Genomic DNA, 17,273 nt, shown 5'->3' on the forward strand with positions numbered 1-17,273 from the left:
TATATATACACATAATATATGCACAAGTATGCACACTCACACACACACACACACTTACTTAATATATAGCCATGATATATATATTACCTTTTTTATGTGAATAAATTTAGTTTTAAATCTGTTAAACTAATAAAACAAGCCAGTATGATATAAACACAATAACTGGTCAATCACAAAATGGTAAAAATTTTGATTAATGGGTAAGATGACTTACTTCTGAGAAAAAAAGAGAACTTATTTTGTTTTCTCTCTGGAATGCTGATTTCATGCAAAGGACAGAGAAGAGAGAGAAACAGCTGTGCCCAGTGCTACTGCCTAGAAGAATACTCTCAAGAATGCACATGGAAAGAGGAATTCTAGCTGACCGGAAGGTGAGTTCCTTTCCAAGACAATGAGCTCAGTTTAGCATGTGAGAGAATAAGGTTGATCCATGGTATTTATGATGACTGTAGAATGTGCTCTAGGCTTCTTGCCACAGGCTGTCTCATTCCAAGGAGGTACTCAAAACACTTTATGTACTTAAAAAATCTAGATGCATAAAATCCTTGATCCCAATATTAAAGTTACAGCTTGGGTTCCAGAGTTTAAGGAACTGTGTTCACCTCTAAAGTTCACCCATAACAAGACACACTTATACCTGACACACTTACTAACTTTTCATTCAAAGTCCAATTTTTTTTAAGTTTAACAGAAATCTATTTGCACTGCCCTGCTCCTAGACAAATAGGGTCAGGAAGGACTCCCAACACTCACTCAAAACAGACCACCCAGCAGAAGAGCTGACAGTGGTGAATTGGGTGAATTGAGACCCTAACAGTCATTCCTGAAGGGCCAAATCATGGCCCCAAAACATTAGTAGTCAACTCTAGCTGTGTTAAATGAGCTTCTTAACTTCCTGACAGGAGAACATAGAGTGTTGTCATCTTTCTCTTAGAGAACATTTTAACTTTGAAGTCCTTAAACTCCTATACATATTCTTGCATCTCATACATCTAATTATAACAGACTGAATTCAAGGTAAAATGAGCTTCCAAGAAAAGCATGCCTCATTCCTGAAAGAGACAGGATGGAAGGGATAATGCGGGGAGAAGAGTTGGCCCCCTGCTTGGCAGAATCTAGCTGCTGCTGCTTGTCTCAGCCCACTCCTTTTGTGAAGAGTGTTCTTGTATTCTTTTGAGGAGCAGAAAAAAAAAAGAAGAATGCTCTTGACTTGAAGAAACTAGTGACCACCCATAACACTGCTTGGGTGCATTAATTCCAAAATATATCTGTTCCCAACATACACACACAAACAAACACACACACAAACACACACACACACACACACACACACACACACACACACACACACACACACTTGCATGCGACTAATTTATTTAGCTATATTTCTGGAAAATGACTGTGGAAAACAATAGTTGTCAAAGCTAATGAGTTAACTGTTATTATGCTTTCAAATAATGATGCCCACATAGGACATTATTATTCATAAGGAATTTCCATTGCCATTCAGCAGGATTTTCATCATGGGCTATGTGAACACAATGAACATCGTTTCTCCTAAAGGATGAAGGTTTTGATGTAAGTAGTTTTGCAAAATCTATAAGTGGAATAAATAGTGCTTCCCTTTACCAATGGCATAAAGTATGCATGTACACTCATGGAAAATGCATTAATTGTCTGAGACTGTGGCAGAATCCTGCAGCAAAGTCAGAGAAAGAGTCTACTACAGAATCAGGGAGGAGGGGCATAAAACAAATGACTAAGTGATTTTCGGAGATGTACACCATTTGAGTAATTTTCTCAATCAACTGAAAGGTTATGAATATCAGTAAACAAAGTTTTATCAGAAAGTGTGTCCTTGTCACATGAGGTATACTAATGGGGGTTGAGAATTGAAATATATCTAGAAAAAAATCTAAAATACTCTCAGGAGAGAAATCTGGGCTAATAGTTGAGAGAGGGAAAAAAAAAAAAAAACAACCAGGGGCTTGCCTCCATAAGGGACCCTTGATTTACATTTAAAACTTGCTTTTATGCAGAAAAGACAAGGAGTGTCTTGACTCCCATTGTCAGACATAAGCAGATATATATACAAAGTTTAAAAACTCCATGTGATCAGAACATAAAGCAAATGCATATAACATGAAAATAGAAGGGGGCCATAGAGGGGAGAAAAGGAGCAGCATGACAGGGGAGACACAGGGAGGGCAACAATGAGAAACACAAGAAGACAATGGGGTGACTGTGAGCAAAGTCCAAGGTGTCAGGGTGTCATAGTGAAACCCATTAGACTTCCTACTTCCCTCGCCCCCCCCAAAGTCACTGGCTTTTCTTTATTTTACTAATTAAAATGGGAAGGTTCAGTTGAAGTCACATGACTAGCCAGCCCTTCTTGGGGAAGTGGAATTAACATTAAAATACAAACAGCTTCAAAACAATCTACAAGCAGGTATTGATGTTATGAAGAGCCATTGTCCAGGATCCCTGGGCTTGAGGGTCTGGAGGTGGTCATTCGAGGTTGTCTTTCTGGGGAATTTAGAAATGGTCATAATTTGAACAGTGAGGAAATAGATAGAATTTAATGTGTAGCCATAATCTCATTTGGTAGAAATCTTATAATTGTTATTAAGTTGAAGTTATAATGTCTTACATTGGTACAGAATTAATTTTGATACAGAATTAGGGTTTTTATTGGTATGAATTTCTTCTATTGATACAAAATTTAAGACTACAAAGCTTAGACCCAATCCTTTTATAACTGCCTTTACAAACTGATTTTAGATGATTACACATACAAGTTAAGGGTCAGAAAGCAAATTGATGGCTCTGAGTTGTTAGGGTGTTTTCCAGATATTTTAATTAAAAAACAGCTGAGAGAAAGAGAGAGAGAGAGAGAGAGAGAGAGAGAGAGAGAGAGAGAGAGAGAGAGAGAGAGAGAGAGAAGGTAAAGGACAACATCCCAGATTACTTTGCATTAAAAAACAGCAGAAATCCAAAGAATGTGACATTTAATGTTATTTAATCATTTGTTATTGAGACATATCTGCTTCTGACAGCACCCCATTTTTTGATTCAAACAAGAAACTGAGCATTTATACCTCCAGGTGAGGTTGTAGACTGTGAGCCACTGGGAAGAAATTGCCTATTCATCTACAAACAAATTACTACCCAGAAAAATGACACTTTATGCAGACTAGTAGACTGATTATCTCTGCCAAGACAGGGTAATCAATCTTTCATACTTCTGCATTATAAAGATCTGTCAGATGATCCTAGGCCAAACAGCCACAATTTGATGCTCCAAAGTGTTAAAAAACTGGGGACTGTGTAAGTAGGCAGTTGTCTCTGCAATTTGTTTCGGTATTGGAAGCTGGCTATTGCTGCCCATATTTTCAGGTAGTTTTATGTTACTCTCGGTGTTCTGGTGTGATTGAAGGCTAACCATAGGCTATTTGAGAAGCTGGTTTTCAGACAGTATACAAGCTAGATTAGGATATAACTCAGGTATAAAATTGTAAACCTTTAAAGTTAGATCGTATAGTATTTTATCTAAATTGACAAATTGATGGACTGGATGTCATTTATATCTCATACTATGTAATTTCTTGCCATGATTTTTTCCAATCATATCTGGGAGAAGAGGTTTTTTGTTTTGTTTTGTTTTGTTTGTTTGTTTTATCATACAGAGAAGATGGAGGAAGAAGATGAACCTGATCCACATGGTTTGAAAGAATCACAGGTAGCAATGGATATTACAGAAGGAAAATAGAGTAATCCAGAATGCATTTGCCCCATCTAGGTATGCAGCTCCTGTTTATATCAATTGAGTTTTGAATTTTTTTGGGCATTTTGGGGGTTGAGAATTTACTATTATAAATTTAACTGATATAAACCTCTGGAAATTTTTTATATGGGGCTCAGGGTTTAGAGCCAGACTTGGCAGATAAGCTGCAGGGGATGGATGACTGGGAATGAGAGCAGTTCCGCAAGTGGGAAATTGGGTAGACTGCTAATTGGGGATAGTCATGGGGGCAGGGAGACTGTTGTGGCTAGCACATAGTCAGTGATAGCATAGACGGTTTTTTAAAATAATTACATGCTACAGCTCCTATACTTTTCTCCTCCTTGGTGATGCTTTTGTTTGTTTTGCTCTTTTCTGAAAAGGTGACCCCACCCCTACACACACACACACACACACACACACACACACACACACCTGGCTTGATGTTGTTATTATGGTGACAATCTACATTTCTTTCATTTTTGTCTGTGTTAGAGATAGAGCCATAATGGCTCATGCCTGTTAGCCTAGTGCTCTCCCACTGAGCAACACATTATGGCTGACTGCTTACCTTGGCATTCTACTTTACTCAAAACAAGGATTTATGCTTTAAAATATTTCACTTTTTCATTATGTTCATAAAAGTATTTTCTCATCATTTTATATTATCTGGAAGAAAATGATTCAGTTTTTTAAATGGACAGGAGCCTACTTTAAATTGAGAGAGAGAGAGCGTTACTTGAGTGTATGTACCTCTGTTTAAAATCCAAATTCCTGCTGCCCAAAACAATAATACATTTTCCTGCTATGAAAGAGAAAGGAATTCTGTTTGAGTCCAACTAGTTGGATTATTCTGTTGATACAAGAAACTAAAGGCTCTGGGAACATTGTGGCTCCTGCCCACCACCCAGTGAACTTGGCTTCACTGTCTCATGCTATTGATACTCACAAGTTTCAAATTAACTCTTTTCATCCAAATCATACATAAAACAATTAGTGTCCAGGGAGAAGAGTCATAGTATTACTAAAAGTCTAGTACTAGAATGAAGACACCCCACTGGTGAAGGGTGAGTAAGTAGAAAGTTTAGATTCATCTGAGCTTGCTGAAAGCCGTGAGGACATACCTTACTTACAAGGAGACTCCTGGGTTTTGTTAAAAGCAAAAACAAAAACAAAACAAAACAAAAATTCAAAATGCTAATTCAGAAAAGAAAGAACTTGTAGCCTAAGAACTCTTTTTTCCTAATTAAAAGAGTTAGCAAGATGTTCCAGGCCACAGTTAACCAGAGTTTAAAACGTATTAAGCAATGCTTAATGTAAAACAGATGGGTAAAGTCACATGATGGTTCCTGTTAACTTTCTATTGTATTCCTTCTTTTAGATAGATAGATAGATAGATAGATAGATAGATAGATAGATAGATGGATGGATGGATGGATGGATGGATGGATGGATGGATGGATGGATGGATGGATGGATAGATAGATAGATAGATAGATAGATAGATAGATGTATGGATGGGTAGATAGATAGATAGATAGATAGATAGATAGATAGATAGATAGATAGATAGGTAGGTAGGTAGGTAGGTAGGTAGGTAGGTAGGTAGATAGGTAGATAGATAGACAGACAGACAGATAGATAGATAGATGAGTAAATACAACATAGATACATTTGTGCATATAATTTAGAATTTGTGCTGTGAATCTGGGATTCCTACATCCATCTTATGGTTGTTAAAAGGGAGTGGTTGTTCTATTTCCCTGAGTATGTCCCAAACCTTTCAACTAACACCAAAGGTTGGATGCATAAATTTGTGCACTGAGTTAAATAGGAATGAAAGAAATAAAAAATGAGGAAAGACTCATGTCAGCATTTGTGGCCTTAAGTCCAGGCATTTTCAAATGTGCTAAGACTTGCTTGTTTAAATGTCTCTTTAAAAATAAGTCATAAAATATGAGTCAACTGATAACGATGGGTATCTAACTTCAATAATGCCATCAGTCTCAGCAAATGAGTTAGGACAAAAGAAATCTAAAATCTGATTAATTTTTTCACTCATAAATTTTCTCACAATATAACAAAAAACTCAATTGAAGCTTTTTGTAGAGATTCCCTGCCATGTGAATGAATCCTACATTGAGTTAGCTATGTGCTACATGAATAAGGATTATTTTCATCTCATAATGATGACATCAGTCTTCTTTGGAGATCTGTTAAAAGCTCATAAGATTAGGACTACAAGGAATAGCTCCAGAGAGTGTGGAAACACGGGAATGTTAAGATGGCTTTAGCTAATTGTCCTCGAGTTATCCCCAAAGCATATAAACCACCACATAATAACCAATATCATAGCTTCTAACAGGTGTTTACTTGGCAACATTTGCCATATGTCAACTTATATAACATCACTGGATTCAGTGAATCATTTGGAGGAATACAACCTTGTTCTTTTTATAGGCATAAATCTCAGCATAGCAGATTAATGTCCTGTCATCCTAAGAAAAGCCCTGGTGCTCATTTGAACATAATTTGCTTTCAGCTCCATGCTTTATATGTTCACAATTCACTGAGACATGCTCTGTAGTATAAAACATTCCAGGCATCTCTCATGCCTTCTGAAGCAAGCATCGCTCCCAGACTGGCAGCACCCACAACATCTAAAAGCTAACCACTCCAGAGCATCCAGAAACTCAAGGGAGACCCAGAAGGCTATTTTAGCAAGCTCTTCAGGCAATTACACTGCAGGTAAATGTTTGAGAACTCCTCCCATAGAGAAAAAAATGTTATTTCACTATATACAAAAATGTCTGTGTTGTAGGACTCTGGAAAGAGCCCAGAGCTGCCTGCTTACTGGACAACTGTTCTACCACTAACCTGACACTTCTGGCTCACACCCAAAAGTATTATTAGGGAAGAACAATTTTGTAGCATCCTGTGTTTTCAAGCCTAAGATGCTGGTTCAGACAGTGGTACAATGTGAAAGGCAGTGTTTCCCTTCTGTTAAAACAGAATAGAAAATATTACAAGTTTCCGAATGTTTCAGCATTTTAAGATGCTGGTGTACCTAGTGGAACATAACAATTTTTATAGTGGTATCAATCCTCAAATAGTTTTATTAAAGGTTTACACTAAAGTATGTTTTCAATTCCTAGTAAGCCACTGATGTAAATTTAGCTGAAAGTTTGAGTTTCAAACAAAAATAAAGGTGATTAATTGAAACATTATAACAAAAATGGATGACCTATATGTCATAGATATACTAATTCCTGATATCAAAGTAAAACATTAACTCATATGAGTACAGCAATTATCTTTAGCATTTGCTGGTATGTAATGTGCATCATACATGCAGTTATATCTCTGTAGACAGGATGAGAAATGAACAGGTCATGGAGTCGATATTGCTACACAAAGACGAACTAGGGGATGATCCAGAGAATGAATGAAAATGAGCTACCAATATCTCATATAGCAATAGTGTGTGGTTAGCACTCTAAAAAGAAATAGAAACAAACAGACCAAATAGAAATATACTTCATTTTGTTTGTTTGTTCAATATGGCATTAATATGCCATTATGTTTTAATATGGCATTAACCACAGAGCTTCTCACATTTGAATAGAACAGGTTTTATTTAAGAGATACATAGTTCAATTCCTACCCACAGACATCATAGCTACCAAGGGTAAAATGGCAGGGAAAAAGTACCATGCACACATAGTTTCTACCCTCCATTCCCCCAAAAAGAATCAGGTTTACAGTGAGTTATATCTTAGTTATTATTTCTTTTCCTTAATTTCAATAGGACCATGGATTTGCTTTTATGGTTATGTATATCATAAGCTGTAGGGTTGCCATCTGCCATTTTTCCTTAGTACTTTAGTGAAGTTGTGTATGAGACAACGAAGTGCGGAGCCCTGCATCATAGCAGGCTTTCCCAGTGCAGTGCTGAATTTTGGATAACGTTTTAAGATTGCAGGAATATTAAAAAAATGGGGTACAGAGATAAACAAAACGTTTTCAGTTGAGGAACACCGAATGGCCGAGAAACATCTGAGGAAGTGCTCCACATCCTTAGCCATCAGGGAAATGCAAATCAAAACAACCCTGAGATTCCACCTCACACCAGTCAGATTGGCCAAGATCCAAAACTCAGATAACAGCAGATGCTGGAGAGGCTGGGGAGAAAGAGGAACACTTCTCCACTGTTGGTGGGGTTGCAAGCTAATACAACCACTCTGGAAATCTGTCTGGCGATACCTCAGAAAATTGGATATAGCACTACCTGAAGACCCAGCTATTCCACTTCTGGGCATATACCCCAGAGACACTTTAATACACAACAAAGATATATGCACCACAATGTTCATAGCGGCTCTATTTATAATAGCCAGAAGCTGGAAGGAACCCAGATGTCCTTCAGAAGATGAATGGATACAAAAATTGTGGTACATTTACACAATGGAATATTACTCAGCCACCAGAAACAATGACTTAACCAAATTCTTAAGAAAATGGCTGCATCTAGAGAATATCATCCTGAGTGAGATATCCCAGTCGCAAAAGAACAGACATAATATGCAGTCACTGATAGTGGGATGCTAACCCCAGAGGCTTGCACTCCCCCAGAAACAACTCACAGACTGTATGAAGTCTAAGAAATAAAGAAAACAAAACAAAACAAAAAAATATTTACAAAACAAGAAAACTTTAACTATTAAAAAAAAAAAAAAAAGATTGCAGGAAAAACCAGCATCGTGAGCTGGCACGGAACTTCCATGAGCTGCATTTCACAGAGGTCACTGTCATCAGATAGATCCCTTTGTTTTTGAAGTACGCAAAAACAATGATAGACCAGCATTTGCCAAGTGTTTAGAAATAAGAAATTTAACTTCATAATGTTAGAGAATATTTTGGTTAAAATAAGTAAGAGAATAATTTGCAGAACAAAAGAAAACAAAAACATTACATCAATACCGCAAAGCCGTATGATATCTACAGCAGAGAAAGTCGGAATGTAATGAATACCTGTGACTGGGCGTTGATATTTGCTCCTTCCTTAACCAGAACTTTGACAACTTCTGCTTGTCCAGCCAGTGACGCAATGTGAAGAGCAGTGTTTCCCTTCTGTTAAAACAGAACAGAAAATGTTACAGGTCTGGAAACTACACAGGAATAAAAATGTACAAGCACTTTAAGTTTATTTATATTTTACGTTATTAAAATCTATACTTTGTCATGGTAAACCGTTCATTTTTCCCAAGCCCAAGTTTTGTGGGGTGTTTTTTTTTTTTTTGTCCGTTTTTTAAAAAAATAAAAAGTTGAGAATCTCTTCTAGCATCTCACTTTACTTTCTTTTGTAATATTAGTGCCATGTTGGGAAATGTGTGCATATAACAGTGTTCTGACTGAGAACAGGGTCCTCAATGGAGGAGTTAGAGAAAGAATTGAAGGAGCTGAAGGGGTTTGCAACCCCACAGGAAGAACAACAATATCAACCAACCAGACCCCCCAGAGCTCCCAGGTACTAAAACACCAACCAAGAAATACACATAGAAGGACCCATGGCTCCAGCCACATATGTAGCAGAGGATGGCCTTAACGGGCATCAATGGTGGGAAAGGCCCTTCGTCCTGTGAAGGCTCTATGCCCCAGTGTAGAGGAATGCCAGAGTGGGGAGGCAGGAGGGAGTAGGCGGATGGGTGGGGGAGTATCCTCACAGAAGTAGGGGGAGGGGTGTTGAGATGGGGTGATTTGGAGTGGGACTGGGAGATGGGAGAACATTTGAAATGTAAATAAAGAAAATATCCAATAAAAAACAAAACAAAACACCAACTATCAGATTGTAAGAAAATACCAATTTAAAATGTTCAATGAAACATTGCTTATTAACTGTGCAAAAAAATGTAGGGAGACTGGAGACTGGCTCAGTAGTTAAGAGCACACAGACCCCATCACCTACATTAGGTGGCTTACAACAACATCAGTTCTAGGACACTGGACATCCTGTTCTGGCCTCCTCAAGCACCTACACACATATGTATACACAAGTGTGTGCGAACACAGGCACACACACACACACACACACACACACACACACACACACATTTATAAAGTAAATCTTTCAAAAAACCACCTGGCAGAGAAACTTTACTCACAGTTACGTTTCTACCTACAAGAACACGTGGTTTTGCTCAAAATAATTTAGAAATTAGAAAGTAAATTCTGGAACAACCATGAAATTACTTATGATTTCTTCCACTTGCTACAACAGAATTTATGATACAAGTCAACATTGATTAAAAAATAAATAAATAAATAAAAATGTGATTAAGAAAAATAAAAAAATTAAAACACAGATTCCAAACAATAAAGTTTATTCTCCTTGTCTTTCTTCTAGCAGCTGACGGTAGAGCCACAGTCCAGTGAGTATTTGTGGGACCCCTTCTCCTTCTTCTTTTAGGAGATTTTTTTCTCTTCAAAATTCTACAAGTCTAATCTAGGATTAAAAGTTAATCCAAACCGGGCATGGTGGAACACATCTGAAATCCCAGCAGTAAAAGACACCTGGGGTCCCAGATCCCCTAGGATTCACAATTGAGATCCTTATTTCAGGCAGACAAGAACTGCAGAATCCGTACAGCACATCCACCTGGCATGTGCAAGCCCCTGCCTTTGATCCCAGGGGTTCCTTTCCCAACCAACAGGAGGTGGGGCAGGGAAATAGAAGATAGTGAGGGGGGTTGAAAAACAAATCAGTAGAATTTAGAAGGAAAATAAAAGCATTAGCCAACATCATTGAAGCAACCAAAACATGATGGGCTTAATGAATGTGTATGCTAATATTCACAACTCCAGGGAGGGAAATACTGAGAACTACATTACAATCAATAGTTTAATAATTCTAGCAATTAAATCCATGACCCAAAAGTACTCTCTCAGTACAGCAAAAAAGGATTTGGTATACTCATAGCAAACAGAATGAATCCAAAGAAAGACACATCAATTTAACCGCAGCATAAAGAAGATTGACTGTTTCCACTGAAAAGACACCATTTCAGCTGAGTTGGTTTAACACTGCTGTTTGTATATTTGCTCATTTGTCCATTTGTGCGTCCTTAAATCAACTGAGTGTGAGCAAATGTGTGCAAGTGTCTGCAGAGGATCGTATTGATCTGGGCTTCTTTGTGAAGCAAAGGAAAAATGACAGTAGATCTGGACTTCCGGACGTCTGGAGTCTCACATCTAAGTCCTGAAGATGGCCGTGCTGCAGAGTAAGGAGAGGTTCTAGCTTGATTCCTGAGTGGTCCGTGATCTAGCAGACTTCCGAGTAACTCGAAAAAGCTTTAAACCTCTTCAAAAACTAAACAAATTACTATAAGTTTTAGAAAATGGAACAAAACGAACAAAAAAAATCCCTCTCCTCTCGTTGTTAAGAAACATGAACAGTACCTTGGTGGCAGAATCCACGGAGGATCCTCTTCCCAGCAGCTCCTGCACGAGGCCCACGTGGCCTTCCTTGGCTGCCAGATGGAGAGCATTGAGTCCATTCTGAGGGAAGAAGAAGTCGGGTTCAGGATCAGAGAACTTACAAGAGGACAGTGTGCTAACCATACTCAAACACAACCCACAGCAGAGACAGTCATGTCTTGTCTCCGGTTTTCTTACCTTTCTTATTTCGTTTACTTATTTTTTTTTTGTGTTTGCTGGAGGCTATTTCAGTTGAGAAAGGTGAATCTCCAGAGTTAGAGGCACCATGATAATTGCATACTACAAACAAGGTTTGGAGAACTTCATTTTATCAACCTTGTACCTCTTCAATCAAAAAGTATAGAAACATGGGACTGGAAGGAGCCCTTCATGTTTAGATCTAAGGATCTAAGTATAGGCCCCAGCACTTCCAGAGCCCATACAACAAGCTGGGTGTCAGGGCTGGAGATATGGTTCAGTGGTTAAAAACACTGGCTGCTCTTTCAAAGGGCGTAGGTTCAACTCCCAGCACACACAAGTCCGCTAACTACTGTTGGTTACTGCAGGTCCAGGATTCCCACGTCCTTTTCTGGCCTCCATAGGCACCAGTCATACATATAGTGCACAAATATGCATACAGCCAAAAGACCCACATGCCTAACTAATAATTTAAACATTTTATTTAAATAGGTAGGCATTGCTATACACCATCTGGAATTCGGTGCTCACTGGGGACATACCAAGGGGATGCCTGGGTTTGCTGGTGAGTAACCCAGCTCCAGTGACAAACTGTCTCAAAGGAATAAGGCACAGTGGTTCAGAAAAACACTGGATGTTCTTCTTTGGCCTCTGCATATGCGCAGGCATGTCCAAGATACATTCACACACATATAGACATATGCACACATACACAAAGCATACACACACACACACACATACACACACACACACACACACACACACATACACAAAGCATATAAGTAGTTTCTAATGAGAAAATCAAAACAGTAATTCTGAATTATTTACTGTGCTGGCTAAAGTCAAAAGTCTGTCCAATATCAAATATACAGTTTTAAAATAAATCTTATTTTTAAATAAATGATTAAAAAATTTCTTTTGCAATGTGAATAAAAGCCAAGATCATGTTTAAGGTTATACAACTCTGCAATGATGTTATTATACTTCAAATAAATTTAGGTCCCAAGAGCCTTTTCTTTAAAAAAAAATAAATTTATCTTAGAATCTCTAATACTGTCAAATCCAATTTCTACCTACCTAAATCCCTAAAATCTATGCACCACTGCACCGAAAAAAATTGTTATCCCTATCTAAATGTGACTTATAAATTCAACGTGGTATCTGTTAAAGTAGCAATGGCACTCTTCACAGAGAGAAACACACTTATACAAATCTTCTCCTAAACTTAAAGAAATCACAAAAGACCCCAAATAGTCACAACTAACCTCAAAATATACACCTAAGATAGAGCAACCCAAGTGGCCTAGCACAGACACAGAAGGACATGTGGAATTACAGGACTGAATTGACTGCCCAGGAATGAATCAATGTACTATGCTTGATTAATTTTTGACAAGTATATCAAGAACATGCATTTAGGAAAAGATAACCTTTTCAAGAAATGGAACAATGATCCTTTGTTTGAATAATCTACAAAGGTATGAGCAAGTCTCACAACCTCACCAGTTACAAAAAACAATCCAAACCTGAAACTATAAACCCATTAGGAAAAGTGTGGGGAGATGCTTCATGACATTGGCCTATACAGAAATTTTTAGGATTAATCTTAAAAGCATAGGCAATACAATAAAAAATAGAAGAGTGTAATTAGGTCACAGAAAAGCTTCCACACAACAAAAAAAACAACCAACAAGGGGAAAAGAGCAAGATAATGAGAGGAAATGTTTGCAAGCCACAGTTGTCAGGGCTTATCTGCAAATGCACAAGGAATTCCAAATACTCAATAAGACAAGCAAGCAGGCAGAAAGACAGAAAGAAAGAGAGAGAGAGAGAGAGAGAGAGAGAGAGAGAGAGAGAGGGAGGGAGGGAGGGAGGGAGGGAGGGAGGGAGAGAGGGAGGGAGGGAGGAAGGAAAGAAGGAAGGAAGAAAGAAAGAAGGAAAGGAAGAAAGAAGGAAGGAAAGGAAGAAAGAGAGAAGGAAAGAAAGAAGGAAAGAAAGAAGCAGGAGATGGGGGAGGGAGAAAGAGGGAAGGGAGGGATTGAGTGCGAGAGAGAACAACAAAAATGAGCAAGCCATCTTTTGTTTCTTTTTCTTTTTTAATTAGATATACTCTGTATTTATGTTTCAAATATTATCCTCTTCTGCCTCCCGCTCCGACCCCCTCCCCCCTCCACATGTCTCCAGGAAGGTGCACCCCCTCCCAATCACCCTTTTCTCTTCAGTGCCTTGGCATTCCCCTAAATTGGGAAACTGTGCCCTCACTGGACCAAAGGCCTCTTCTCACAATGATGCTAGACACGAACAAGCCATATGAATAGACATTTCTTAAAAAAAAAAAATACAATGGGAAACTGGTATGTAAAAATATCACTAATTATTAGAGAAATGTAAATCAAAACCATAAGATATTAAAGCATCCCTATTAGAATAACCAATGGCCCCTAGTGAGAAGACAAAAATGTCCAGTGTTGGTAAATATGATGTGCAGAAGAAAAGGAACCTTTATTCTCATTATTGTGAGAGAAGAAAATTAGTCCAGCCAGTGTAGAAAATGGTATAGAGTCTTTAAAAAGCTTAAAAAGAGAGATATTGTATAACCCAACTGTCTCACTACTGGGAATGCCAAAGGAAATGCAATCAGTATGCTAGGAAGGTCCCTGCACCCCTGTTCAGAACAACATCACTCACAGTAGCTAAGAAGCAAAAGTCTCTCAGGTGGTCATAGTGGAAGAATGGATTTTAAAAATTACACAATAAAATATTGTTCAATTGTACAAGTGTAATTGAAATTTGTGACATGAGCAAAGCTGCAGAGCATTCTATTAATGGAAACAAGCTGGGCACACACGTCCCTCTCACTGACTTCACACACAATGTGAGCAGAACACTGGTTCCCGGAGCTGGGGGGTGGGTAGAGAAGAGGGCCGGATGGGAAGACACTGGCCAACCGGTGCAACGTGGCAATTAGAGAGAGAAAGAAGAAATAATTTATAAGTTTGCAGAAGAAAGGATTGTGAACATACTCCTCAGAAGAAATAATCATTGTTGAGGTGACAGATAAGGTAATCAACTTCATTAATCAGTAACCCAACTGAACACATGTTGAAACTTCATCCTGCGTCCCATAAATATATGCAATTATAATGTGCCAATTAAAATAAAATAAATGACCTAAATAGAAGAAAATATGCATTGCTATGAATAATGATTCATGATGACTTACTTAATGTTATTACTTTAAATAAAAGTTTAACAGACATTGTAATGATAAGATTTTTTTTAACACCAGGGTTTTATCTAAACAGGATTAGAGATTTAGAGATTTGAGTTTGAAGACATTTTTTCCAGATGTACTTGCTCTGCCAAATCCATCTCTTCTCTGAAACATGAGGCCATATAATTCAGTAAGCCTCTTACTTGAAGCCAATGGTTGGTTATTGACTGACAAATATCTTTGTAACTTTCTGTAATGACCTAATCTGCAAACGTCCTTCCAAGACCAGAGAAAGGCAGCACTTCACTGTTTGCTCTCATAAAAGTCTATCTCTTCTGACTTAAAAACAGGATCTTCAGACTAGAGAACTGGCCATGTGTGTATGAGAATTTGCATTCGTCCCCTTAGCATCTGTGTCAGAAGCTGAGTGTACCTGTAACCCTGCAGCTAGGAGACACTGCACTGGACATTCTCTGGGGTTAATAGGTTAAGTGAATTCAGTGGGGTTCAGTGATAGACCCTATCTCACAAAGTAAGGTGGCCATCATTTAAATAAGACTCCTGATGTAGAACTGTGACCTCCACACTGTGTGCACAGTGACACAAGATTTTTTTGGTGATCACTTTTATGTCACTAGAATTTTCTATTTAAATACTTTAACTTTTAAAATGTTTTCTGGAAAAATTTGGAAAATTTTTGGAAATTATTTGGAAAAATAACCAAGTGCCCGTCTTTATGACAAGTTCAAACAAATTTAAGCCTTTTAAAATGGCGCTGTTAGTTGGGATAAGATGGGGGAGGATTTCCCACTGCACATTCTTAAAGTTTTTAACTATAGCAGGTAGATGCTGAGAAGCCCTTACACTGATGCCTTGGCTTTGGAACTTTTAATTAAAAACAGAATTAAGCAGAAACAATATGTTCGATACATTCTGTCAGAAGTAGGAACTTAGCATATGGATGGCGCTCAGTGACTTACATTGATTGCCACCAAGCCTCACACCTGAGTTTAATCCCTTGGTTTCACATGGTAGAAGAAGAGAGTCCTGAAAACTGAGCTCTGACCTCCTCAGGTCTGCTGTGGCATGCTTATGCTTATACACACACACACACACACACACACACACAGAGAGAGAGAGAGAGAGAGAGAGAGAGAGAGAGAGAGAGACAGACAGACAGACAGACAGACACACACACACACAATTAGTTAATCAACACAATAAATGGCATCTTAGTATTAATTGACTGTAAGCTCTTTTATGAAGTAGCACTGAAGTTATTATAAGAGTTCACAGTGATAGACAATTCCGTGTTACTGTACAGCTCAGTTCACTTCCCGAGACTACATTCACTGCTTAACCATTCTGGTAGGTTCTGTGGGTACTTCTCTTGAAGACCCCAGCAGGGGCACTTCCTACGGGATCCTTAGTGACACTGGCACCTGGCAACAGAGGCCACATTTCACAGGACATTTCAGCTTTGATAAATATGTTTCGGTGCTCAGGGACCAGGAAGGAGACAATTATGGAGAGCAGGCATCCCTCATATTTGGGTGGAAACACAAGGCAGGTTGCAGAATTTTCACAACAGGAATTCTTTCACATATTTTTAAAGACTAACTGTTCTTCCCATATCAAAACATAAAACATTAGTTTTTGTACTCACTAGAACATTCAACATACGTGTATTGAGTTGGGCTGAAACAAAGAACTTTCTGGAACAATTTATTTATCTGAGACATAAAACATCCATTCCCCAGATATCAGCATCTGGAACATGTTGTAACTATTCCCTGCATTATGGGGTATCACTCACTACACATTTGGTGTTTACATAGGTGGATACGGGATGACCAACCAAGCAGCCTTCATGGCTTTGTGTGTGTAATCCATTCTCTCTGTTATCTATTGCTGTGTTCTGAAATGAGAACACATGAGGGTCTTCTCCTTCCTTTTATTGTCCTTTCATTTTGAAAAAGAATAATAGTTCAATGTTTGTCTTTTCTGAATCAAAGAACTCCATTGTCTATCTCTTGCTACTTACTTTGTTCTGTGGAGTTTCATTTTTAATGACGGCATAATCAGAATACCCGTGAACATGTGTATACACATGCTGTAAACATGCCAATGGTTTTTTGAGGACATCTGTGGTCCTTTTTCATCTCAGCACAGCACTGTGCTAACTGTGTTCCCAACCGTTTTGTCATAAGCCCTGCTTCCTAGAGTTGATTGGCAGGTATTAATTATACTTCATTGGTATAACAGTTCCTTCTAGCCGGAACTAATACCTCAAAAGGCTAACAAGTGGTGGTCAAAAAATTTAAATTTAATATCAAGAATTAAAAATAAAATCTAAGAACTATTTAAACTTGAAAATAGCGGGCTGAACAATGATCTGATACCAGAATGTGTCTGTGTGAGGGGCTACCTGTAATAAATTGCAGCAAATATGAAAGAAAATAGATGAGTACATGGTTTTAAAAAAAAAGAATTTCAAATAATGATTGACAGTCCCAGCTGTCACTGAGTTCATAAAATTAGGGTTGGGGGCGTGGCTAGAAGTCTTTCTGTCTCTGTGTTTAAAAGGACAGTGTTTTTCATTTGAAT

General features: G+C 38.2%; 1 protein-coding gene across 9 annotated transcripts in view; it reads right to left on the bottom strand.

Moving 5' to 3' along the window:
* ANK2 (ankyrin 2) overlaps positions 1-17,273 on the bottom strand; it is a 539,079-nt gene that overhangs the window by 141,594 nt on the left and 380,212 nt on the right. For all 9 annotated transcript variants that reach the window (XM_080915859.1, XM_080915857.1, XM_080915858.1 and 6 more), the window contains 2 exons: positions 11,237-11,335; positions 8,813-8,911 (listed from right to left, as the gene is read on the bottom strand). In XM_080915859.1, the coding sequence (XP_080771985.1) occupies positions 8,813-8,911; positions 11,237-11,335 (198 nt within the window). The remainder of the gene's footprint in view (positions 1-8,812; positions 8,912-11,236; positions 11,336-17,273) is intronic.

Source organism: Micromys minutus, assembly GCF_963924665.1.
Source record: "Micromys minutus genome assembly, chromosome: 4".
Lineage (NCBI taxonomy): Eukaryota > Metazoa > Chordata > Mammalia > Rodentia > Muridae > Micromys > Micromys minutus.